Raw genomic sequence first — 25,655 nt, forward strand, 5'->3', positions numbered from 1 at the left:
AGATATTTCAGAAGCACTGCTGTCTTCATTGAAGACAACATGAATCGATTCTTCAACATTAAGAGTTCTATTGTTGGAAATTCTAAATGCTTTGCTTACAGCAGAGTAACCAAGAAATAGTCCAGCATCTGATTTTGAGTCAAATGCAGTTAAATGATTTTTGCCATTATTTAGCACAAAACATTTGCAACCAAACACATGAAAATAAGATACGTTAGGCTTTTTTCCCTTTCCATATTTCATAAGGAGTCTGATTGTGCCTTTTGTTGACCATAGATCTGTTTTGCGTGTAACAAGCAGTATTGATAGCTTCAGCCCAGAAGCGCTGAGAGATGTCTGCATCTGCTAGCATTGTTCTAGCTGCTTCTTTTAGAGTTCTATTTCTCCTCTCAGCTACTCCGTTTTGTTAAGGTGTTCTGGCAGCTGAATATTCATGATGAATCCCCTGTTCATTCAAATATAACTCAAGATACTTGTTAGTGAACTCAGTACCCCTATCACTTCTAATTTTAATGATGGAAGTAGATTTTTCATTTTGAATCCTTTTCAGAAGCTTGATCAGGAGGCTACTGGTTTGATCTTTTCCTGCGAGAAATATTACCCAAGTGAATCTAGAAAAATCATCAATAACAACAAGAGTATATTTCATTCCCCATAAGCTCATGATAGGGATTGGACCAAATAGATCCATATGCAGTAGTTCCAGAAATCTTGAAGTTGATTTGCTATATTTGTTCTTGAAACTGGATCTTATCTGTTTCCCAAGCTGACAAGCAGAACAAACATGATTTTTAACAAAATTAATATCAGGTAATCCATCAACTATATTCTGCTTCTTGAGATAATTGATTGACTTGAAATTCAGATGATTCAATTTCTTGTGCCATAGCCAGTGTTTATTGCTAAGAGAAGCAACTAAGCATGTAGGAGTATTGACATGATTTGAGTTCCAAGAGACTCTGTAAGTGTTGCCTTCTCTCTTTCCAGTTAACACAGTAGTTTCAGCAGAATTTCTAACTATACATGAATGCTTCTGAAAAGCTACAGAATAACTAATATTACATAGTTGACTAATGCTGATTAGATTGTAACAGAGATTGTCAACTAATAACACATCATTAATAGTTATGTTACCATGGATAATATTACCTTTACCCATGGTTTTACCTTTTGAGTTGTCTCCAAAAGTTCTTTGGTCCAGTGCAACTCACTTTCTCGGAAAGTAGGTTTTTCTGTCCAGTCATGTGTCTGGAACATCCACTGTCCAGATACCATGTAGAGTTACTGACTTCTGCTTTCTTCTCCTGTTCTTGCAAACACAAATTTTAGTATCTAGTACCCAAATCTATTTGGGTCCAAGCCTTATCAGTCCTTTGGGGACCCACATTTGTACAATTTTTGGTAACCTTGTACTTCGGGTATCCAAAGATGTGTGTGCAACAGAAGGTCAGTTATTTCTAACAGTATGCATATTAAAGTGTTGTTCCTCCCTTCTGTTTCTATTTTCCAGTCTGTATCTCTTCTGAACAGGTTTAGAGTTGTAGTACTGGTAATTTTTAACCTTCATAGGATGTTGTCTTCCAGAGTTGAATTCTTTTCTGAATCAAGAACTCTGGTCAACTTTTTCCTTAGGTTTAACGTAACCCAGACCATGGTGCATTCTTCTGTTCATTTGATGTACATTCCTTTCAACTGAAGCAGTAGGTACTTCTAGTTTCTGTACCACGCTGGATTTCACAATGTGAATATATTTCCTTTTGCACATATCCAGTGTTGGCTTAGTATTCGTTTCAGAAGTGCCTTCATTATTACAAAAACCGAGACCACTCCTATCTCCTGACTGTTTTTGTAATTCTTGCATCTTTTCCAGTGAAACAGAAGACTTGTTCCAAGCATTTACCAGTAGCGACAACTTCTGGTTTTCAGAAAGCACCTTCTAGTAATCTGCTTTGGCTCTTTCATTCTCAGTTTTTAATTTACTCATCTTAACTTGTAAATCATTACAGTTGTCTACTTGCAAGCAAGTTAACTTACTGTTCTGATTCTTTAAGTTCTGATTTTCGATCTTAACTTCTTCAAATGATTGAGAAAGTCTAGAATACTCTTCTACCATGTCATGTAGTGCATCAATCAAATCAGTTCGTGTAAATTCGTTAGAGTCAAAATCAAATACCTCTCCAAATGTCGAGGTTGAATCATTGTCTGCCATGAGACATTTGACTTCTTCTGCATCACTGTCACTGGAATGACTTTCTGAATCAGATGACTCAGAACTGGAGTCCGCCCATTTGGATTTGCTTTCTTCAGCAATCATTGCTTTTCGATCTCTTCTGGACTTTTTGTCATTCCTCTTGTGATCCTTTCTCTTCTGGTCATCCTTCTTTGGTTTAGGACAATCAGCAATGAAGTGACCTATCTTTCCACAGTTAAAGCATCCCATATCACCAGATGGTGAATCTTTCTTGAAGTTGCGATTGGGACCCTGATAAGTTCGATGGTTTTTCTTCATGAACCTGGAGAATTTCTTTACAAATAAGGACATAGCATCACTACTGATTTTTTCAGCAGTCTTCTCCAATGTACTGTCAATGATCACAGTAGGTAATGCTTGAGGTACAACTGTAGCAGCAGTAGAAGAGATAGTGGCAGTAGTAGTAAAAGCAGTAGCAGTAGCAACAAGAGCCTTGGTGGGTAGGCTTGAAGGCTCTTCTCCACTTCTTATTTCCAATTCAAACTCGTAAGCTTTTAGATCTGCAAATAAGTCGTGCAGTTCCAACTTGTTCAAGTCTTTGGACACTCTCATAGCCATTGTTTATCCATCCCATTCTCTGGGTAAATCTCTCATCACCTTGAGGGCTATTTCTCTGTTGCTATGCTCTTTACCCAGAGCTGTTAGCTCATTTACCAGGCTACTGAATCTTTCATCGAACTCGTTTAGAGTTTCACCAGCTCTCATTTTTAGATTTTCGAACTTCTGCATTGCTAAAGACAGTTTGTTTTCTTTCGTCTGCTCATTTCCTTCACATATCTGAATGAGCTTTTCCAAAATATCTTTTGCAGTAGAACACATTTTGATCTTGCTAAAAGTGTTCTTGTCGAGAGTTTTATACAATATATCCTTTGCCACATTATCAAGGTTGGCCTTCTTCTTATCTTCACTGGTCCATTCACTTCTTGATCTGCGGTGCACCCTCAGTAACAGCAACAGCTGTGTTAGGCTTTAATATTTTCAATGGACCATCTGTGATAACATACCACATGTCATCATCTTGTGCTGCAAGATGAGCTTGAATTCTGATCTTCCAATCATCGAAATCTTCCTTAGAGAACATAGGGATCTTGCTGAAGTGTGACATCTGTTGTAGTTTTTCAAGAACAAGAATGACCTGCTCTGATACCAATTGTTGAGGATCGAAGTTGAGTTTAGAGGGGGGTGAATAAACTTTACTCGTTTTTCTTTCTTCTTCTGATGAGGTACTAAAATCCTGTTAGAGATATTAGTTTATCTTGTGCGTATACCTTCACCTAGATTACAATAATACGTGCGGAAACAATCTGATGAAGTAATTGAAAGACAATAAAAACAGTAGGCAGCAGTTGTTTATGGAAATTCGAAGATGAAATCTTCTACGTCTCCCCTTCTTCTGTTTCCAGAAGGTATAACTAAAAGACTTTGAAAATTACAGTACAACTCTTGTACACACCCACTTCAGAAGGACTTACACCTCAGCCTACTGAAACTCTTAGTTACTCAACTCACAAATAATGTGATACACAAAGTTCTGAAAAGACTCTTTTCAGATTACGAACTCTTACTGATAAAGTATAACTGATGTAAAGATTGTGAAGAGTGTAAGAATCAGTAGCACAAGATGATCTTCAAAAGATCAGATATTAGCTATGAAGCGTGTGCTACTTTTCTTTGTGTTGAACTCTAAGTACTCAAGGAATTTCGAGATTTGTCTGATAAGTGAAAATAGCTTTGATCTTTGAAAATGATGTTATGCGAAGTGTCGTGTCATATAAAGATTTGTTCCATGTATATATAAGCGACTGAGTTCAACGTTCATAATCAGAGGATGTCTTCAGATAACTGATACAATCAGCTTTATTACCAAAAGAGGTTCCTGCAGAAAAGCTATAAGACAATCAGTCTTGTTTTATACTTAATTGGGTAAAGTGCATTAAATGACTCCGTATAGTATTTAATGCTGCAATTAATACTAGTACTAGGAACTTTTAACGGTAACAATTAAGGTAGTAACGTTAGGCAACGTCTTCTACTGGTTCTGTATTTCTATCCTTTCTACTGCTTTAGTTTACTAGACCAGTAGCTCCTGATAAGTTAGTCTACTGTTCTGGTCTACTGATTTTAGTTAACATCGCCACAATAAAATTCATGTCTAACAAATAATTAGGTAAATTTATATGGAACTTGAAATAAATATAATAGAGAAATATAATTGTATATTGAGTAGCTCTTTTTATCAGTGATATCGTGAAAAATATCGATAACTAAAATAGTCAACTTTAAAAAATATGAATAAATAACATATATTTTTTAACATGTAAGTAAATATATATTATAATTGATTTTAATGATATCCTTGTAAAAATTACGAAAGACCGAAAGATTATATGAAACAAAAAAATGCAAACACTGACGTAAAAATAATTATATTATAAGATAAAATATTCATTTATAATGAAGTGATATTGTATTGATTTAAATTACAAGCATTTCAAATACATATACTAACTCAATATGTATATCAAATTTCGAAGTGTTTATGGGGAAAAACAAATTAGGCTTGAATCTTTAGTCTTTAATATCATATTTCAATTAATGGATTAACCAAACAAGAAGATCATTTGATGATTTCAAATAATACGTTTTGCAATACACATGTTACTTACTAGTTAAAGTGAGTCTAATGTGAGACCGTCTCACGGATCTTAATTTGTGAGACGGGTCAACCCTACCTATATTCACACAAAAAAGTAGTATTCTTAGTATAAAAAGTAATACTTTTTCATGGATGACCCAAATAAGAGATCCGTCTCACAAATATGACCCGTGAGACCGTTCACACAAGTTTTTGCCTACTAGTTACTTAAAATATATCGGTTAACCGATTTTTAAAATAATCAAAACTTAACATAATTCAACAAATATTTTTAAAAATTAAAAGCGAATTTCCAAATTCGGTTTAACATCACCCCTAAGAGTGTATGTAACCTTAGAATCACTGGCTTTCTCGAGAAAATTACTATTCATGATCGATTCTTCACTCTGTCTTGCACTAATATACACTCCATGCTGCCAAATTGCTATAAAAAATGTGGTGCTCAAATTCAGTACACATATAACTCATGTATTAATTAAATTGTTAAATATTTTATTTAAGTTTAAAATGATTTTAGCGATGCATGATTTATTTAAAGTTCATTATTTTAATGTTTATGTGATGCACGTTAAAATGTTTTTCGAGTTTCATGTTTCAGGCGATTATTCGAGTCGGGATCGACGAAAAGATCGGGGACGATTCTTGGCAATTTGAAATGTGGTATTTTATTTTAAAAGCTAGGAAGGGGCAATTTAAATAATTTATTTATTTTTTAGCATTTTAAAGCCTTATTTATGTATTTAGTAATTTAAGAGTTTGGAACTTTTAAAATTAGTGTGTAATCATTTTTAAATGGGGAGTTTGATTAAATTAGTGTGTGTTAACTTTTGATTAGTATTTAATTTAGTTAATTTAACACTAACTCTCCTAATTAAAAAAACACACACATTATACACACACACTTACACGTTTTTACACACACTAAAACATACAACACATCTTACACATTCATTTTTCAGATTTTTAAAGATAGGAAACCTAGGGTTCTCCATCTAAGAAGCAGCCGCCCCCTTCTCCTTTATTTTTCCAGCAAGTTTTCGGAAACTTTATTGCAATATAATCGAGCCACCATCGTTCCAGAACAATCTTCGCGCCATCTCCGCTTCGGTATCGCCGTTTCGGTAATGTTTATCATCAAAGACACGTATAATCTTTCTTTTGCTGCATCGATCATGTAATATTATGTGTTGCGTTATTTTATGCGTAAAATTCATGTATGATGTTCATAGTTTGAGCGGATAATTGATCGGATCGGTTTTGAAGGAAAATTTTTAGATCTAAATCACGTTTTTACTGTTTTTGTTAAAACTGCGAATTTTCGGTCAAGAATTTGAGAAAACTTTCAATACGAAAAATGTATAATTTTTGATGCCTTCGATTTGATATAAAATTGGAGTTATTTGGACAACAATTGAGTGAGTTGTGGCGTTTTTCGTGGGACTGCTCAAACTGCATTTTTCAGAAATTATGATGTTGATGTGTTCTTGAGATTTTATTGTTGTGAGCTTCGTTGGGGATCGACGAGCGATCGCTGCTGTGTCTAGATATGTTTAGCATGATGTTGGGATGGTTGTATTATATTCGTTTCGCGTCGATAGGCACTTGGGAGATCGAATGGTCGTATGAATCGTGTTGTTGTCGAAGTCGTGTTCACGGGTGATTGGGTTAACTGTAACATATGATTGTTTTGGGGATAAATGTATAGGCTTGAGTCAAAGACATAGCATCCTAAGATGGTCTCGAGGTGTCGTTCACGGTCCGTATAATCGTGTCTAGAATGATAAACATTGTGTGTTCAGAATTTTCGTGAGTTTCAGAGTTACGCAGGTACACGGACCCAGACACGGACCCGGGCACGGGGTCCGTGCCTTTGATTTCTTCTTGGTGTCATTTTTGCGTGCAGACACGGACCAGGGCACGGGGTCCGTGTCCTTGTTTCTTCTCGGAGTCAGAATTTGCGAAGCTACCCGGACCTCTACACGGATCCTAGCACGGGGTCCGTTTCCTTCCTTCTTCCCGGTAAGTCCTTTAGCGAACCTACACGAACCTATACACGGACCCGGGCACGGGGTCCGTGTACTCACGTTTTTGGGAAAATCTTAATGTTTTCTTTGAGGTTTGATGTCATGGTTTAGAGCAAGGATTATCAAGGTCGAGTCATAGGAAATTTTAGAATGTTCTAAGAATTGATTGAGCTTGAGAGTAAGCATGATAATTACGTCTAAGTTATGCAAGTTAAGCTTTTGATGTCATGTAGTATGTGCAGCAGCGGCTCGATCGAAGTCCAACGAATCCCTCAACACCAAGTAAGTATGTATGACGTGCAAGAAAATATTTTAAGATATAAGCATGAAAATATTAATACTATGATTTTATGTTTTAATGCGAGATGTTTTGAGCCAGCTTTTCTTTCAGCTAAATTTTATTTGTGATGGATGATTTCAAAGATATAATTTTTTTTTATGAACGATGAGTTGACGACCGTATGGATGTTTATATTTAAGAAATTTTTTAATTTTTCCGCAAATTTTAAGTAGTAAAAGTACAGTACATTACAAAAAACATGGTTGTTACTGTTAGAGTAGGTGCACGTCGAGCCAAGTGTTGGCCGACTGTTCACGATGAAACTCTTTGTATAAACGATCTTTATTTTAATAATATTTGAATTTATTAATTTGGCGCATCTTTATCTTTATACCCATGCTAGCTGCATAGATAAAGCCCTTGAATATACAAATAGTAGAAAGAATATGAGATGCTCATATGATGAGTATCATGAAACTCATATTTGTAATACTGTATATTCTAAACCGTTCCTAGTCGATTCAGCCGCCACTAAGAAGGATAAAGGCCGCTCGAGTTAGAGACTAGTATCTGCGATGTGAGTACCATGTTTCATTGGTAGGGGACATTGTGATGTCCGAACATGCAGATAGGTGCTCCTTGTAGAGTGCACTGAACAACCCTCCATAAAAAGACTTTCCAAGTGGTTCTCACTTATCGAGTGGAATAGTCCTGGTTTATGGTTGTACAGAATTAGTCCTTATGACCCGGGACAACATTGAGACTCTATGTGCTAGCGTTTCACTTTGACTTGTTTACCGACTCTTATGGGGTCATTAGGTGGCAAGGTTGAGTGTTACGGCGAAACATATAGGAGTCGATGCATTGTAGTCGGGGATTCACCGCTTACCTACGGGTATGGATATCCTATGTGTTTTTCATGTATGTGTGGGTTGAAATCTCTGATCAGAGTATGGTGGTAATTATGAAAGGGGTTTCATAGATTACACCATCGATGCAATCACGACATGACACATAGTATCGATTCATTGACAACTCTCGATAAACCAATAGTTGTCGAATCGGTCGGGATATATGAGTTGAAGGGACCGTACTGTACGCTAACCATAATTGAATGGTTCTTGCAGGCACTATCATGTGATACCTAGGGAATCACGTAAGCGATGCTGCTAGGCGTTTAACGTGATTGGTTGGGTACTATCAGACTTGAGTTCTGACGTTCTTACTATCAAGGAGTTGATAAGTAAGAATGGAGCAATTGGGGTATGCTCGAATAAGGACATGTTTAGTCCGAATCACATAGAGATGTGAACCCATGGCTAGTTGTATCAATGAACCATTAAGGGCCACACAAGTACTGGCTTTGTAAATCCCGATGAGAAATAAAATAGTTCAATGTGTTGAACGGCTTATAAATGTGTTTATAAGCGTTAAGAAAAATAGAAGTATGACTTCTAAGAGAGAAATATAAATTTTAATTTATGGAAGTGTTCCTAAGATTAAAATTTGGCCAAGTAAATAATGTAGTCGAAAATTGTGATTTTCATAAACATTATTGGGGACTAAATTAAATTAATTCAAGTGTTGAATTAATTAAACACTAGTGGACCTAGTAGAGTACAAATAATTAAAAATAATTCAAGTGTTGAATTAATAATATTGAGTCTAGTAGAGCTCAATTAAAATAATTATTTAACTAGTGGGACTTGAATAAATTCAAGTAGTATTTAATTAATCTCAAATGTGTTTGAGATAATTAAAATTTAGTCCATGATTTTTAATGTGTTAGAAACCATATAATATATGTGAGACATGCTAGGGTTTGCATGCTTGGGAGTTGAAGAGACTTTGAATACTTTTTAATAAAATAATACATGGCATGGGGAACAATTTTTTCCACTTTTCCCACACCCAAGTCTAGACTTCACTCCCTCATTCTTGCATCTCTCCTTGGCCGAATTCCTCTCCCAAAATTCTCTCAAAATTTTTCTTGTTTTGTTCTTCAAGTCTTGGAGAATAAAAGTCCTCTCATTGAAAAATCTTCTTGCTTTTCTAGTGCAAAGTAACAAGGGATTTACATTGCTTGTGGTGGGCTCAATTTTTGGAGTTGGAGGAGGAGCTTGTAGATTGCCAACCTTCAAGAGCTAAAGTGTTTACACTTTAGTTGGAGCCACACATCAACCTCAAGGGGTTGATAGGTAAATCTCTAAACATCCTATGTTTGATGTTTTTGATTTTGTAAATATTACACAAAGAAATCTAGGTGGCCGAAAATATGAGCTAGAAAATAAAATTTTTGACTTCCGTTGCGTTTCCGGCCACCGTAACCGGTCCGCTTTCAAGTGGTATCCGAGCTATGGTTACGGTTTTTGTGTAATATTTGCATAATATTATGTTGAGATCGATTTCTAACCGTTTGAGATTTTTTGTGCAATAAAAACATCAAGTCCGAAATTTTGATGCAAAACAAAAAAAAAAAAAACATTTTTTTCGGGCAGCCGAGGGGCAGCCCGAAATGCAGTTTTTTAAAATTAAAAAAAAAAATTTTTGTTGCCGGAATCCGGCGACGGAACTCCGGCGACGGCGATGACGGCTAGGGTTTCCAAAAGTATTTTGGATAATCTTAGTGTCATGGGCCTTGAGATGTTGGGCCATTGGATGACCAACATATTTTGTGAAATTTAAATGGGCCAAAGTATTTTTGGTGAAAAATGAATTTTGGACCCTTAAGTTTAAATTTACAATTGTTGCACATATTTTCTCATAAAATAAATAATTGAAGTAGGACTTTGATTATTTATAGTAAATTGTGATTTACAAGAAATTCGATTATAAATAAATTAATTTGAAAGTAGACAAAGGTGTTTGTATACTTTGTTAATTTAATTTATAATTGTGGCGGTTAGTGATTGGATCAAGATATATAATATTGGATCAATTAATTATAGTGATAATTAATTGATGGTGTATGATATGTGATATTGTGCATGAAGGATGATCAAAAGCCCAAGCCCAATTTTCTAGGTGTATGCTAGGATATTTGTGTTGTATGATTGTAATAATTATCAATTTAAAGTGGGCTTGGTTTATGGCTCGTTCCCACCCCCATGAGATGTATCCCTATGTGCCATTGATATTTAATTGTAAATATTAGAATAGTCGAAGATCAAGATTGGAAGATGGTGGCCTTGGAGATTATGAAGATCGAAGACATGTAATATTGGATGCTAATGTAATAATTTAGTTGCATTGCATCCCGTGCATTTACCCTAGGATTGGACCTAGGCCCGTGTTTAGCTCACACGGGCCATTAGAACTTGGGGCGATTGATCATCCTTGTATTGTTTTCTATTTATAATATATGCATGATATGTTATAAATAATGAGTATGTGCGTTATTATTATTATAATAACAAAGTTGCATGAATCCGGCAAACATACGATCAAACATGGCGAGCTTTTAAAAATAAAATTAATGATGAGACCTTTCAAAATTAAAAAACCCTCATTTTGAATAAGATTCAAAATTAATATCAAGTCCGAAAAGGGGAATTATAAATTTTTTTATAATTTCCTTGTCTTCCATCGACAATGGGTGCATGATGAACGCTACCCGTACTCGGGGCTCGGCTCAGATAATTGAGGGGGCCCTGGGTGCCGGAAAGCTGTGACATCCATTGACATAGTGATGTGAACTACGTGGAACTCCCATGACTTCGGCTCAGATAATTGAGGGAACTCATGGCGACCGTCCATTAAGGTTCAACATCGATGGGTAAGGCTTGACACGTAAAGATGAACGACGTCTATAATGGGTCCTAATCAAACGTGAGACAAAAGTTTACGTTAAGGGTTGCATTGTGATGCAATTGGGAAACTACCTTTTAGGAATTGTGATTGGCTGTATAATCGGGATCATAATTCGTTAATTGGACCTTACGTACCTACTGAGGAAAGGAGTTTCCCGTTTTCACTAGAGGGTAGTGAAAATGTCAAAACAGTGGGAGCGATTATTTATAAAGTAAAAGTCCAAACTTTATATCTTATTAAATATTTTGAAATAGTCATTAACATTTATCTGTTTTACTTTTCAGTACAAATCTGTGACAATGTCATCAATTCGCAACCCGTTTTCGGTTATTCTCGAAAAACACGTTCTAACCGGACCTAACTATATCACTTGGCTAAGAAATTTAAAGATCGTCCTAAACTCGGAGAGAATCGCATACACACTGACTAAGTCGCCCCCTGTTGAGGCTCCGACTGACTGCACTCCCGAGGAACTGCAGACCTACAAGGATTGGTGCGACCATGACTTGAAGGCCAAGTGTTACATGCAGGCTTCGATGAACGATGAGCTGCAAAGGCGATTCGAGGATGCAAAGAATGCTGCTGACATTCATTTGCACCTCAAGGAGCTCTTCGGTGAGCAAACTCGACCTTTGAGGCATGCCACAGTAAAGGAGCTCATCACTTTACGCATGCGAGATGGGACTTCGGTCCATGAGCATGGCCTAAAGTTGATTGGGCTCGTGGACAAGCTCGTGGGCATGGATTTGATCTTGCCATCAGAGTTGACCACGGATGTGCTACTGTTGTCACTGCCTAGCTCTTTCGATCCTTTTGTCGTGAACTTCAATATGAACAAGCTCGAGCCCAGCCTTGAAGAGTTGGTGAACATGCTTGTGACCTTTGAGTCCACCATCAAGAAGGAGAAGTCGGTTCTTTATGTGGGCTCTTCATCTGGCACGAAGACCGGTCCACATGGGAAGGGAAAGAAGCGTTCTTTCCAGCGCCCCAAGAAGAGCGAGCCCTTGAAGAGGCAGACTCCGAGTCCCGTAGTGGCAGCCGCGCCAGCCAAGGCTGAGAAGACTGTTGACATCTGTCACCACTGCAAGAAGCCTGGACATTGGAGGCGTAACTGCAGGGAATATCTTGCGCAGAAGGGTTCTGGCAAAGGTATGTTCTACATTGAAGTGAATATCTCCATTAACTCTACTTCTTGGGTATTGGATACCGGCTGTGGCTCACATCTCTGTAATGATTTGCAGGTGATGGGAAAAAGTAGGAAGCTCAAGGAAGGTGAGACCTTCTTGAGGTTGGGCAATGGAGCAAGGGTTGCTGCCAAGGCTGTGGGAGATGTTTATTTATGTTTGAACAATGATTTTAATTTGGTTTTAAGAGATGTTTTATTTGTACCAGACTTGATCAAAAACATTATTTCCATTCCTATGCTTGATATCGATGGATTTTCTTGTTTATTTGGCAAAGGTGTTTGCAATATTTACAAGAATGAATGTTTAGTTGGTACCGGTGAACTTGAAAACAATCTCTACACCTTAAAATTAAAAGATATTCCACTTAACAATGTCCAAACAATAACAACAACAAATAAGCGCAAACAAGATACTCTTAATTCGGCACAATTATGGCATGCTCGATTAGGTCATATATCCCTAAGAAGGATGAACAAGTTAGTGGGAGTTGGCATGTTTGATATGTCCGATATTAATGCTCTCACGACTTGTGAATCCTGTCTAAAAGGAAAGATGACCAAAATTCCCTTTAAGGGCCATGCGGAGCGAGCCAAAGGGTTATTGGATTTGATCCATACCGATGTGTGCGGTCCGCTTAGCATCACCACTAAGCATGGACATTCTTACTTCATCACCTTTACCGATGACCATTCGAGGTATGGGTATGTGTATTTGATGAAATACAAGTCTGAAGCCTTTGAAAGGTTCAAAGAATTCAGAAGTGAAGTAGAGAAACAATTGGGACGAAGCATCAAGACACTTCGATCGGATCGAGGTGGTGAGTACTTGAGTGCCGAGTTCCAAGAGTATCTTAGAGAGAATGGGATTCTCTCGCAGTGGACTCTGCCCGCTACACCGCAGTTGAATGGTGTTTCGGAGCGTCGTAACCGGACTTTGATGGATATGGTTCGGTCTATGATGGGGTTCATGGAGTTGCCGCCATCTTTTTGGGGATATGCGCTTGAGACAGCGGCACTGTTGTTGAACCATGTCCATACAAAAGCAGTTGATAAGACACCATATGAGATATGGATGGGTAAGCCACCCAAATATTCTTATTTTAGAATATGGGGGTGCCCTGCTTATGTGAAGCAGGCAGTGGGAGATAAATTGGACTGTCGATCCATTTTATGCTACTTTGTGGGATATCCAAGGAATTCAGCTGGATATTATTTCTATCATCCTCAAGAAACAAAGGTGTTTGTTTCTAGGAACGCAACCTTTTTGGAAAGGGAATTTCTATTGGATAGAAAAGGCAAGATGATAGAACTCGAAGAGGTTCGAGAGACACCCACAGTTGTAGAACCCACACCCGAGAAGCCAAGTGAGGAGATACAAGCTCCTAGAAGAACCGAGAGAGTCTCGAGACCACCTGTGAGGTATGGTCTGCTTCTTGAAGAGGGCCATGATGAGCCTAATCTTGGATGTGATCCAAGGACCTTCAAGGAAGCGTTATCTGATGCCGATTCATCCAAATGGCTTGAAGCAATGGAATCTGAGATGAATTCATGCATTCGAACCAAGTGTGGAATCTCGTGGATCCACCTGAGGGAATTGTTCCCATAGGGTGTAAATGGATTTACAAGAGGAAACTTGGGGCGGATGGGAAGGTATTGACCTTCAAGGCGCGACTGGTTGCAAAAGGGTATACTCAAAGGCAAGGTGTTGACTATGAGGAAACCTTTTCTCCAGTTGCGATGTTCAAGTCCATTAGGATTTTGCTAGCCATAGCTGCATGGTATGACTATGAGATATGGCAGATGGATGTCAAGACTACCTTCCTTAATGGGGATATTAAGGAAGAGATTTACATGTCTCAACCTGAAGGGTTTACATCTATCGGAAGTGAGCATATGGTATGCAAACTTCAAAGATCTATTTATGGTCTTAAGCAGGCATCTAGGAGCTGGAACCTCAGATTCGATAGTACAATCAAAGAGTTTGGTTTTACTAAGAATCCTGAGGAACCCTGTGTGTATAAGAAGGTCAGTGGGAGTGCTTTGACATTCCTTGTTCTTTATGTTGATGACATTCTACTCATTGGGAATGATGTAGGAATGTTGCAATCAACAAAGATATGGTTAGCAAGTAAGTTCTCAATGCAGGACTTGGGTGAAGCATCTTTTGTATTGGGAATACAGATTTATAGAGATAGATCAAAAAGATTGCTTGGTCTCACCCAGTCCACATACATTGATACCATCGTGAAGCGGTTCTCGATGGACGAGTCCAAGAAAGGACATCTACCAATGTGTCATGGCGTGTCCCTATCCAAGTCTATGTCTCCCAAGACTGATGCAGAGATAATGGCGATGACACGTATTCCGTATGCTTCGGCTATTGGTAGCATCATGTATGGGATGATATCTACACGTCCTGACGTGGCTTTTGCACTAAGTGTAGTGAGTAGATATCAATCCAACCCTGTTCTTCCACACTGGAAAGCTGTGAAAGACATCCTCAAGTATTTGAGAAGGACCAATAAGTTGTTCTTGGTCTATGGGGGTGGAGAACTGAAATTGGAAGGCTATACCGACTCTAGCTTCCAAAGCGATGTTGATGACTCGAAGTCAACCTCCGGATTCATATTCATGCTCAATGGTGGTGCTGTCTCTTGGAAGAGTTCCAAGCAAGACAGTACTGCGGATTCCACCACTGAGGCAGAATACATTGCTGCATCGGCTGCAGCAAAGGAGGCCGTTTGGATTAGGAATTTCGTCCAAGAGTTGGGCGTCATTCCAAATGGAGTTGCTCCTATCCCGGTGATGTGTGACAACACGGGAGCCATAGCTCAGGCGAAGGAGCCAAGGTCTCATCAGAAGTCCAAACACGTATTGAGAAAGTACCACATCCTCAGAGAGATCGTGGAAAGAGGAGATGTCACGATTGACAAAGTCGGCTCCGCAGATAATGTTGCTGATCCACTAACTAAGCCTTTACCAGGACCATCATTCGAGAAGCATCGCGAATCAATGGGTCTAAAGAATATAGGTAGTTGGCTCTAGTGCAAGTGGGAGATTGTTAGAGTAGGTGCACGTCGAGCCAAGTGTTGGCCGACTGTTCACGATGAAACTCTTTGTATAAACGATATTTATTTTAATAATATTTGAATTTATTAATTTGGCGCATCTTTATCTTTATACCCATGCTAACTGCATAGATAAAGCCCTTGAATATACAAATAGTAGAAAGAATATGAGATGCTCATATGATGAGTATCATGAAACTCATATTTGTAATACTGTATATTCTAAACCGTTCCTAGTCGATTCAGCCGCCACTAAGAAGGATAAAGGCCGCTCGAGTTAGAGACTAGTATCTGCGATGTGAGTACCATGTTTCATTGGTAGGGGACATTGTGATGTCCGAACATGCAGATAGGTGCTCCTTGTAGAGTGCACTGAACAACCCTCCATAAAAGGACTTTCCAAGTGGTTCTCACTTATCGAGTGGAATAGTCCTGGTTTATGGTTGTACAGAATTAGTCCTTATGACCCGGGACAACATTGAGACTCTATGTGCTAGCGTTTCACTTTGACTTGTTTACCGACTCTTATGGGGTCATTAGGTGGCAAGGTTGGGTGTTACGGCGAAACATATAGGAGTCGATGCATTGTAGTCGGAGATTCACCGCTTACCTACGGGTATGGATATCCTATGTGTTTTTCATGTATGTGTGGGTTGAAATCTCTGATCAGAGTATGGTGGTAATTATGAAAGGGGTTTCATAGATTACACCATCGATGCAACCACGACATGACACATAGTATCGATTCATTGACAACTCTCGATAAACCAATAGTTGTCGAATCGGTCGGGATATATGAGTTGAAGGGACCGTACTGTACGCTAACCATAATTGAATGGTTCTTGCAGGCACTATCATGTGATACCTAGGGAATCACGTAAACGATGCTGCTAGGCGTTTAACGTGATTGGTTGGGTACTATCAGACTTGAGTTCTGACGTTCTTACTATCAAGGAGTTGATAAGTAAGAATGGAGCAATTGGGGTATGCTCGAATAAGGACATGTTTAGTCCGAATCACATAGAGATGTGAACCCACGGCTAGTTGTATCAATGAAACATTGAGGGCCACACAAGTACTGGCTTTGTAAATCCCGATGAGAAATAAAATAGTTCAATGTGTTGAACGGCTTATAAATGTGTTTATAAGCGTTAAGAAAAATAGAAGTATGACTTCTAAGAGAGAAATATAAATTTTAATTTATGGAAGTGTTCCTAAGATTAAAATTTGGCCAAGTAAATAATGTAGTCAAAAATTGTGATTTTCATAAACATTATTGGGGACTAAATTAAATTAATTCAAGTGTTGAATTAATTAAACACTAGTGGACCTAGTAGAGTCCAAATAATTAAAAATAATTCAAGTGTTGAATTAATAATATTGAGTCTAGTAGAGCTCAATTAAAATAATTATTTAACTAGTGGGACTTGAATAAATTCAAGTAGTATTTAATTAATCTCAAATGTGTTTGAGATAATTAAAATTTAGTCCATGGTTTTTAATGTGTTAGAAACCATATAATATATGTGAGACATGCTAGGGTTTGCATGCTTGGGAGTTGAAGAGACTTTGAATACTTTTTAATAAAATAATGCATGGCATGGGAAACAATTTTTTCCACTTTTCTCACACCCAAGTCTAGACTTCACTCCCTCATTCTTGCATCTCTCCTTGGCCGAATTCCTCTCCCAAAATTCTCTCAAAATTTTTCTTGTTTTGTTCTTCAAGTCTTGGAGAATAAAAGTCCTCTCATTGAAAAATCTTCTTGCTTTTCTAGTGCAAAGTAACAAGGGATTTACATTGCTTGTGGTGGGCTCAATTTTTGGAGTTGGAGGAGGAGCTTGTAGATTGCCAACCTTCAAGAGCTAAAGTGTTTACACTTTAGTTGGAGCCACACATCAACCTCAAGGGGTTGATAGGTAAATCTCTAAACATCCTATGTTTGATGTTTTTGATTTTGTAAATATTACACAAAGAAATCTAGGTGGCCGAAAATATGAGCTAGAAAATAAAATTTTTGACTTCCGTTGCGTTTCCGGCCACCGTAACCGGTCCGCTTTCAGTTACAACGTTAAATATGTACATTGTGGATGCTACTTCAATAATGCCGAGCATTCAACCAAGCGGCGGTCACAGCCCCTTGATGTTCGAGTTTCGTTTCCCTAAGTATGCTACGTTTGACTGCTGCAGAATCGCTAATGCTGTAAACAAGCAAATCATTTTATTAGTGTACAGCAATCTTGATGTATATAATGCAAACCTATATAACCCAGATCAATACAAACCATTGATAGTAAAGAATTTGAATTTTGTATACTTCATTGTTGTGTTTAGTTGGTATGATTAATGTAGAATTTCTCAATAGTTAGGCTTAGTCCTTCTTTCGTAACCATTTTTCTCTTCCAGCTTGTTATCTTTCCTGCCAGTACAAATCCATGTTTTGGCTTGATTAGAAATCCTAGAATTAACGTGTTTTTATCAACTCCAGCATCGTAAACTAAATTAAATTACAATTAAAATACAAAAACCCCCCTTCAAATTACAAAATAAAAGTAAGATGCCACTTCCTCAAACCCATATTATCTTATCAACTGTTTCTTCCATAGAAGATTCAAGGCCATGGTACAGAAGATTCAAAGGTCATGTTACCAGTTTTTACAACTAGAAGATAGCAGCAGAGAGTAAAAAATGAATAAGAGGAAGTGTGAGGAAAAAGAAAACAGCAAAACATGACCAGTGGCTCTGTGATAGTGGTGCTTTGGTAGTGCAGATCCGATGGTAGTAGAAAATTTGGTTCTACAGCAATGGTGGTGGCTTTGTAGATGTTGAAGCAAAACGACTCATATTTTTGTCTAAGGGGATGCAATGAAAGAGAGGACGGCTCTTTATCCAATCACTTCACAACAATCTTTCTCTCTTAAATAAGCAATCACTCTGTCATCACATCAATACAACCAACACACCCAAAGGCTTAAATAATACTGATTACTTCAAGTAAGAGAAAGACAGGTGACTTATGAACCAAAGATTATTATCTTTATGGAAACCATATTCCTCGCCGAACATTCATCATATTCTGAGACCTGAACTTTGAATCAAGCAAAGATCTCATCTTACAACTTACACTCATAAAAAAGTATGCATCATTCTCCAAGTTCGACTTCAAAATAAACTCAATATTCTCTAAGCTACCGATATATGATTCTAAAATTGGTAAACTCAAACACAATAATCAATTCCAAACTATTTTTTTTAACTAAAAACCATGAGGCACAGCACTTGGAAAAAATATAATTTGATTGAGAGCAAATCGAACAACAGTAATCATTCAGAGAATGGATAAAGAGCATTAAAATTACCACTTACATCATGAAAACTGTGATTCAAAAGAAAAGAGACTCCTTTGTGTATCAGTTCGATTCTTCAGCCATCGACAGTATAAAGAAGCTGCCCCAACCACTGATAAAAGTGACAGCACTGCCAGAAATCCAAAATGCGAAACATCATTTACAATTATCACAATCCCTAGCATTACCGACTCAACCAAACTAGCAATCGAAGCTTCTGTAGTCCCAATAAGATTGGCTTTCGATGCAGGGATCCCAGTTTGTAAAATCTGTGCCCCTACAACGTCATATGACATGCGCCCCAATCTTGACAATACCTGTTTGTGGGAAATATCTCATTAGGTCACGACATGCTTGAGAAAGGTCCATGATGAAGCTAAGAAGTACACACCATGAAGCAGAAACAAGAATATTATAGCATTCTAACTAGAGACAGTACATAAATAGAAGCATATGCATCAAAACAAGCAATAGAGAACAACATACAGCAAAAGTTTACCAAGTCTGTCACAAACATTCGACAAACCACTAGAGAACAAAGACTGCACTTCGATTGTTTATTATGTTAATTTCTGAATTATATAGAAGTCGTCAAACCCATAAAAAATCTGAACAAATTTTGTACAGAACGGTTTTGGCAAAGTTTAATGCGGCTATTTTATGCCAATACAAGAAAATACTCCTCAAATAATAGAAATATGAGTTCTCTTGAAAGAATCTGAAACTCAGTTGTCCATACAACAATGCATAACTTCAAATGAATACGAAAGTAATTAAATATTGACAGAATTTAATTCAGTAAATCAACATGTTTGCATCAATGAAGAATAGCACTTCAATGATAGGCCTAAAAACTTGCAAACTCCGTTAAGTTTTCACAGCAAACATAGGTTTCACTGTTATAGAATCATAATAATCAGCAGCCAAAAAGAATAAAAGGATGCAATTTATTCTAAAACATAAATGAAAAAAACATGATTTAACCTACTCAAATTGTATCACATTAAACCCATTAAGCATGTCCAATAACAAGTGCTATCGTTTAAATGGATGGTCTACTTTATGTTTCGTTAACGAGTGCTTGCTTCGGTTATAATTGAATAAAACATATAAATTTGCCATTAAATCAAACACAATTTTTATACATATATCCAGCATTTGCAGTTTAAATAGAAAAGGAACTCACAATTAAAGACAAGAAGAATAGAAATGGAATTTTCTGAGAAACAGAACCGGTCCAGTACACAGCAACAGCCATCATGAGAAGTGAAGCCTGAAAGATCAGGCCAGCTGCTCCAGCCTGCTACGAGAAGTACTTTGAGAGTGCGAAGACTAACACAAACAACATAAAAGAAATAACTCCAGTGAGAAATAATGTGTAGAAAGAAAAAACCTCGAGAATGCCAAGTCGCTTGACCATCTTTGCAGACACAAATGTTGCAGCAACACCAATAAAAGCAGATAACACATTGAATCCCCCGATAATTGAAGGTTTTAGACCTGAAAAAAATCTCAAATATATCAATACAAAAACACTCATCACCACTGGAACATCAACAAAAATAATAAGCATCTCCAGATCATTTGCGGTACGAACATACGAGAACATTTATCTCAATTACACATCTTCATCATACAAACTTTATGACACTGACACTTTCCCTCACTATCATAGCCTCAAAAATAAAAAAATGTGAATAGAATTCCATTTTCAACTTCTTCCAATCAATCTCAATGTCATTTTGACTAATGTGGACAAGAAAAAGGATGAGGGTGATGTTGCAATATAGTAGTCATTCTCGTCCTGTTGCCATCTTAAATAAGCTAATAGCTTTTTCCTGAATAATAAACAAAGCTGTGTCATAACCAATTAACTAACAACCACCAATCACTTCATTGGCTATTAGTGACATTGGACATAAAAGGTAATTTAGGTGGACCAAAACTGTTCTCGTAACTTGATGCTTGTCTTCCCTAACTGGAGATCCCTCATCACACACTTTTCTGGCATCAGCTTTATATAGAGAGATGCATGAACTTCAGTTCAAAATCATGCCTCCTATCAGATATGTTTTATGTTTCTTTATGTCTCCACAAAACTATGTTTGACCAACCAAGAAAATGAATTTCACCCGCTTCTCCATGCATCCAAACCAAGTTCAAAACTAACGCGATCAAGGAATCACAGATGCAAATTTCCATTATACAGCGATTATAAATTCTAGGTTTTTATTCAATAGCAACATGGGAAAAATTAACAGGATTTGTTGAAATCCATATAACTGTAAGTGCCATTCAGGAAGCTAATTCAGCTAGTGTAAGAGTCTAAACACTACCGTGTTGTGTTAAGAAAGCCGTCATCAGACCACCAGGAGCAAGTACATTGAAGTAGAGCAACACATAAGCAAGGCTTGCTGGAAGAACAGGTTGTTGAAGGTATTCAAGCCACCCATGCCTAATAGATTCTACACTGATAGCCACTGTACAAATAAAAGCAGAATCAGCGCAGACAAGAAAAAATCCAAAATCTAGAACATAAATTACTAAAACTTACATATATTTTTGGGATCTAAGATAGATAATGGAGAGGAAAAACTGCAACCACTTTGTGGACATTTGGCACTGTCCAGGACTCCAGCAGAAAGCTTATTAGTTATCCATCCGAGAGTAACCTAGATAATAAAAAAGGGAAAAAGAACTCAGAAGATCAACTAGTTTCAACAACATTGCAATAACTAAGTTCGATGACGCTACCACAACAGGCAATGACCATGTCATCAAACTAGCTGCCAGCATTAAGCATGTCAACGGTTCATATTTAGATAAGAAAATGCTAAATAATGAAGCTCCTGTAACCTGCAGTTATACAAGACCACAAAATTATTAGCACCAGTATTTAATACTGAATAAGAACCATTATTATTTTAGCTAACTATGAAATTCCAATCAGTTTAGACATGCTTATAAATATCATAAAATGCCAAAAATTAAAAGATCACAAATGACAATCACCTCACAGACGAGATCGATGCGGCTGAGAATTGCATTTGCTTGAGCAAGAGCAATAGGTCTGTTTGTCCCTGCCAACTGAAATAAATGTATCCCAGACAATTTAAAAAGAATGAAAGCATAACACAATATTAAAGAGACCCAGAGAGCTGCAGAAAAAGAAACAAAGAAACCAAAAAGGACCTACCAAAACAACCCAATCACGCTCCATTGCGACCCCCAGAGCCAGTCCACAGAGCCTTTCAACAGCCAGAGCTATTACAAGCACAAAAAACCAAGGTTTGACAAGTATAGAAGACACATTAGAGTGGACAGTATGGGCATGGATTATTATTCCAACAGATAACAATTGAGCAGCTGCCTGAAACAAAAACATGACTGTAAGAAAGTGGAATCAAAGATTTCAGTTACAATAATGTTGGATTCAAGTGAAGAATAAGAACCTGGACGATAGTCAAACAATTAAACGCAGGCAGTCTTGGACAGCAGTCCATAAGTTTCCCAACTAAAGGACCTCCAACAATAACTGCAAACTGTTGCAACATGCAGATGGTTGAGAAGCTAATCCCAGTTCATGTTTTAAAGAGTTATTTATGTGGATTTGATACCTTTGCAAAAAAGCCCATGATGGCCACAGGACGAAGACTAGGATGAATCGATGCAATGGCAGCAGGCCAAGCAAAATTCCAGAGCTGTTCAACTGAATTCCCAGCCAAGCAGCAAGCGTATAAAGCTAAAGTACAAGAGACATTTTGTTAAATACTGAGTAAACACGCACAACTGCAGATACATCATTTTATGTAACCACTTCCATTTGAAGGAAAAAATTAGGAAAACAAAAATTCAAAATCATAAGTATATATACACGCATGAAATCAGTCTGTTCACTTTAAGAGAACTTTTTAGTAAAACCAATGATAATATCTGTCACAGTGATAGTTCTTTTGAAATGAAGCATTAATACTGAAAAAAAAAAGAAGAAATGGAGGTTTATCAAATGAATTCTGAGGATCAAGGAAATCCTCTAATTCTATGGAAATATCAGGTATCACTGAAGAATATGAAAGTGCCTCTATATCTGAACTGTAGTTTTATAGAGTGGTGCAAATTTGATCTAAATAATTATTATATAGGAAAATGAAATGAGATCGAATGTATTTTAATGAAAGAATGGTTTGTTTACATTTGCGGGAAGTGATAATTTTTCAAAGTTTTATTCTCTAAATGAAAATTCAATTAGAAAATTCTGCATCAAATCAACGAGAATGCTATCGCAGTATAGGAGCACACAGACCATAGAGCCCGGCTGGATGAGCAGGAGTGGCAGCAATTGCATTCTGCTCCTCCTCTGACAAGACCTACATGATCCCAAGGAAAGAAAGAACAACCAATAATTAAAGATATTTAGACTTGCATAATTTCAAAGATGAAAGGATACTGAAAAATGGGAAAAGGGAGACCAAACAAGTCTTACAGGCAATGTCGTCAAAATAGTACCCACATAAGAATCACCCGCCAGTAAGTTAAGCCCTTCAGTCTTCAGAGTATCAGACTCAAGATGAACAACTGGAATTAAACAGTTTGGCTCAAGAGACATAGTATCCTCATGAACTTCCTCGGTCTCAACAGAATGGCAGACATCAGTATTAACCAACGAACACCTTATGCTAAAAGTGTTAAGCCTGCAAATGAATCATATACTTAACAATAGTTATATATAGTTTCGAATGGAAACCATACAGAAGACACAACCAACAGAATATAACTGCACAAGGGCAATCGACTGCCATGGTTGGTAGCAGAAAATTCTCGTCCAGTTCAAAATTCAAACATAGAATCTCATATAAGCCATTGAAGGAAACAACTGAAAATGCCAAGGAAAATAACAACCACAGTGATTTATCCACTGCTCAATCCTAAAATTATACTTGACACCAAAAGCAGCAGTTAACATACGCGCGTCCCCAGCCCTTGACAACACTCATTATCAATAACTAGTTCAAAATTTATCCAGAGCCAAACGTTCATGAGGCAATTCAACATCAACTTTGGATATAATGTTTTACATAATAGACTTGCTCCATATACATCCAATTAGCTCAATGAAAGTTTTTACACATTCTTTTGCCCTCAACTTGTAGCTGAACCTCCATCCATGCCAACTTAAAGAATAAATTTTGCACTTCCAAACATAAATCCTTCCACTTTTGGCCATATATGCAATCAACAACAATCTGATCTTCTCTCAAATTTCCCACAAAAAGTAGCCAAATTGCAATTTTATTTTAATTTTTTCAAAAGAGGAGGAGTTTAAAAAGACAAGAAAATGGGTGGTACCTGGAAGGCGCGTAATGCTGATTCAACCATCGTCGAGCATAAGATAACCCACCAGGGCGTACTCTATGATGATACCACGACGTAGACTCAGCTCGGACTTGGCGAAGACCGGATATAGCGGCGGAAGGCTGGCCATGAGCATTGATAAACACACCCATGGCACTCTTTCTCCTACGGTACTACAACTCCTAACTGCTAATGCTAACGATAATTCTTCGACTTGTTGATGACAAGTCATGCAGCCACCTGAACCGATCGATGGAAACAGCACAAAATCATGTCAGTGAAGAGAATTCAGGCCAGCCCCCCAAAATTACTCGTCCCTCGAACCACTTCGAATCCACTTTTCGCTGATCAATAGAAGAATTTTGCAACTTGTGGGCGGTAGTTAATTTTATGGGCAGAGCTTCAATTCGTTTTTGAGGCAAGGATTAATCGATTGCTTTGGAGAAAATGCATGCTTGCGGAGACTTCGAAAGGGATAATCCAAACTGGATGGTGCGTGCGCACACAGCTGACAGGCTATTCATGCGCTGACGTGTTCCATTTCTTTCCACTCCAATTCTGTCTTCCAAGTTGATTTTAAGGACTTCAAATTTTCAGGGACAGAATTTTGGTCCAAAAACTTTTTCATGCCGTTTGATCCTACGTTTTCGAACTCGCTCTTCTAAATTTTTTTTTCCTTTCAATCTTATTACCCCAAGTTTGGTTTTGGTGCATCTTCGATTTTGATTTTTTTGACTTTCCGAAAATGATAAGTTAAAGTAAAAACCAATATTTAAAAATTTAGATAACAAAACTCAAAATCGAACAAATTAGATGATAAAAATATTATATTTTCTCGTATTTTTTTTTACCAAAATATCAATCAAATTTGAATAATCAAAATCACCATGAGACTAACTTCGATACGCTGATCAGAAACTAAAGCAAAATCTTAAATTAAATACACATCAAACTGATTTTTCAAGTGATTATTGAAAGGTGACAAACACTTCCTATCATTGAAATTTGGCTTTCACGTTAAATGAGTAAGGACTAAAATCCAATCAGTAGCTTTCCCAGTATATATATATATATATATATATATATATATACACACACACACTCACAAGTACCGTTCTTATATTTCTCAATGTGAAGCTTAAAAATGAGATCTTCAAACATTCATTTCCTTCACCCAATGCAATCTTTCGATTAATAAAATGACCTTATGAAGTGGAATGTTATATAATATATATACGAGTTTAAAGTATAAAGAACACACCACTTTTTCAAATAACAATTTTACAAAAATTTTGTAATATACTTTCCCTAACACTTCATGTCGAAAATGTGATGGAAGCTATGTCTAAGTGAGACATGGCAGATAATTAATGGCACTAGAAAAATTGATTTTAGTGAAGTACTTATATTTTACTTTATTCATTTGACGACGATTAGGTCAATTTTAGTTGTTTAAATCCATTTCATAGTTCATAATCATGACTTTTGATTGCACACATGTGAAACCGATAAACCTGAGCGAAGTAATATATGAATTCGGTGTGTTCGGCGTGCTGGCGCGACACATCAAAGAATGAGATTTAGTGAATGAAGGAATTGTAACGTGCTGAAAATATGAAGTTTTACGTGAATCACATTCATGCAAGTTATCAATTTTTTTATGTATTTTAATTAAATTGTT

The 25,655-nt window shown here is 37.1% G+C and overlaps 1 protein-coding gene across 1 annotated transcript; it reads right to left on the reverse strand.

The window, feature by feature from the left end:
• Positions 1 to 17,320: 17,320 nt before the first annotated feature.
• Positions 17,321 to 24,661, reverse strand: LOC140812236 (solute carrier family 40 member 3, chloroplastic-like). The gene is made up of 14 exons (XM_073170460.1): positions 23,969 to 24,661; positions 23,106 to 23,313; positions 22,926 to 22,989; positions 22,240 to 22,364; positions 22,075 to 22,164; positions 21,819 to 21,992; positions 21,635 to 21,709; positions 21,377 to 21,478; positions 21,177 to 21,294; positions 20,959 to 21,102; positions 20,016 to 20,122; positions 19,809 to 19,922; positions 18,642 to 18,939; positions 17,321 to 17,476 (listed from the first exon to the last, which is right to left on the reverse strand). Exons 1-13 carry the CDS (start codon positions 24,124 to 24,126, stop codon positions 18,643 to 18,645), a joined length of 1,776 nt encoding a protein of 591 aa, XP_073026561.1. The 5' UTR covers positions 24,127 to 24,661; the 3' UTR covers positions 17,321 to 17,476; position 18,642.
• Between the last annotated feature and the right edge of the window lie 994 nt (positions 24,662 to 25,655).

The sequence above is a fragment of the Primulina eburnea genome, chromosome 14 (assembly GCF_022965805.1).
Source record: "Primulina eburnea isolate SZY01 chromosome 14, ASM2296580v1, whole genome shotgun sequence".
NCBI classification, from domain to species: domain Eukaryota; kingdom Viridiplantae; phylum Streptophyta; class Magnoliopsida; order Lamiales; family Gesneriaceae; genus Primulina; species Primulina eburnea.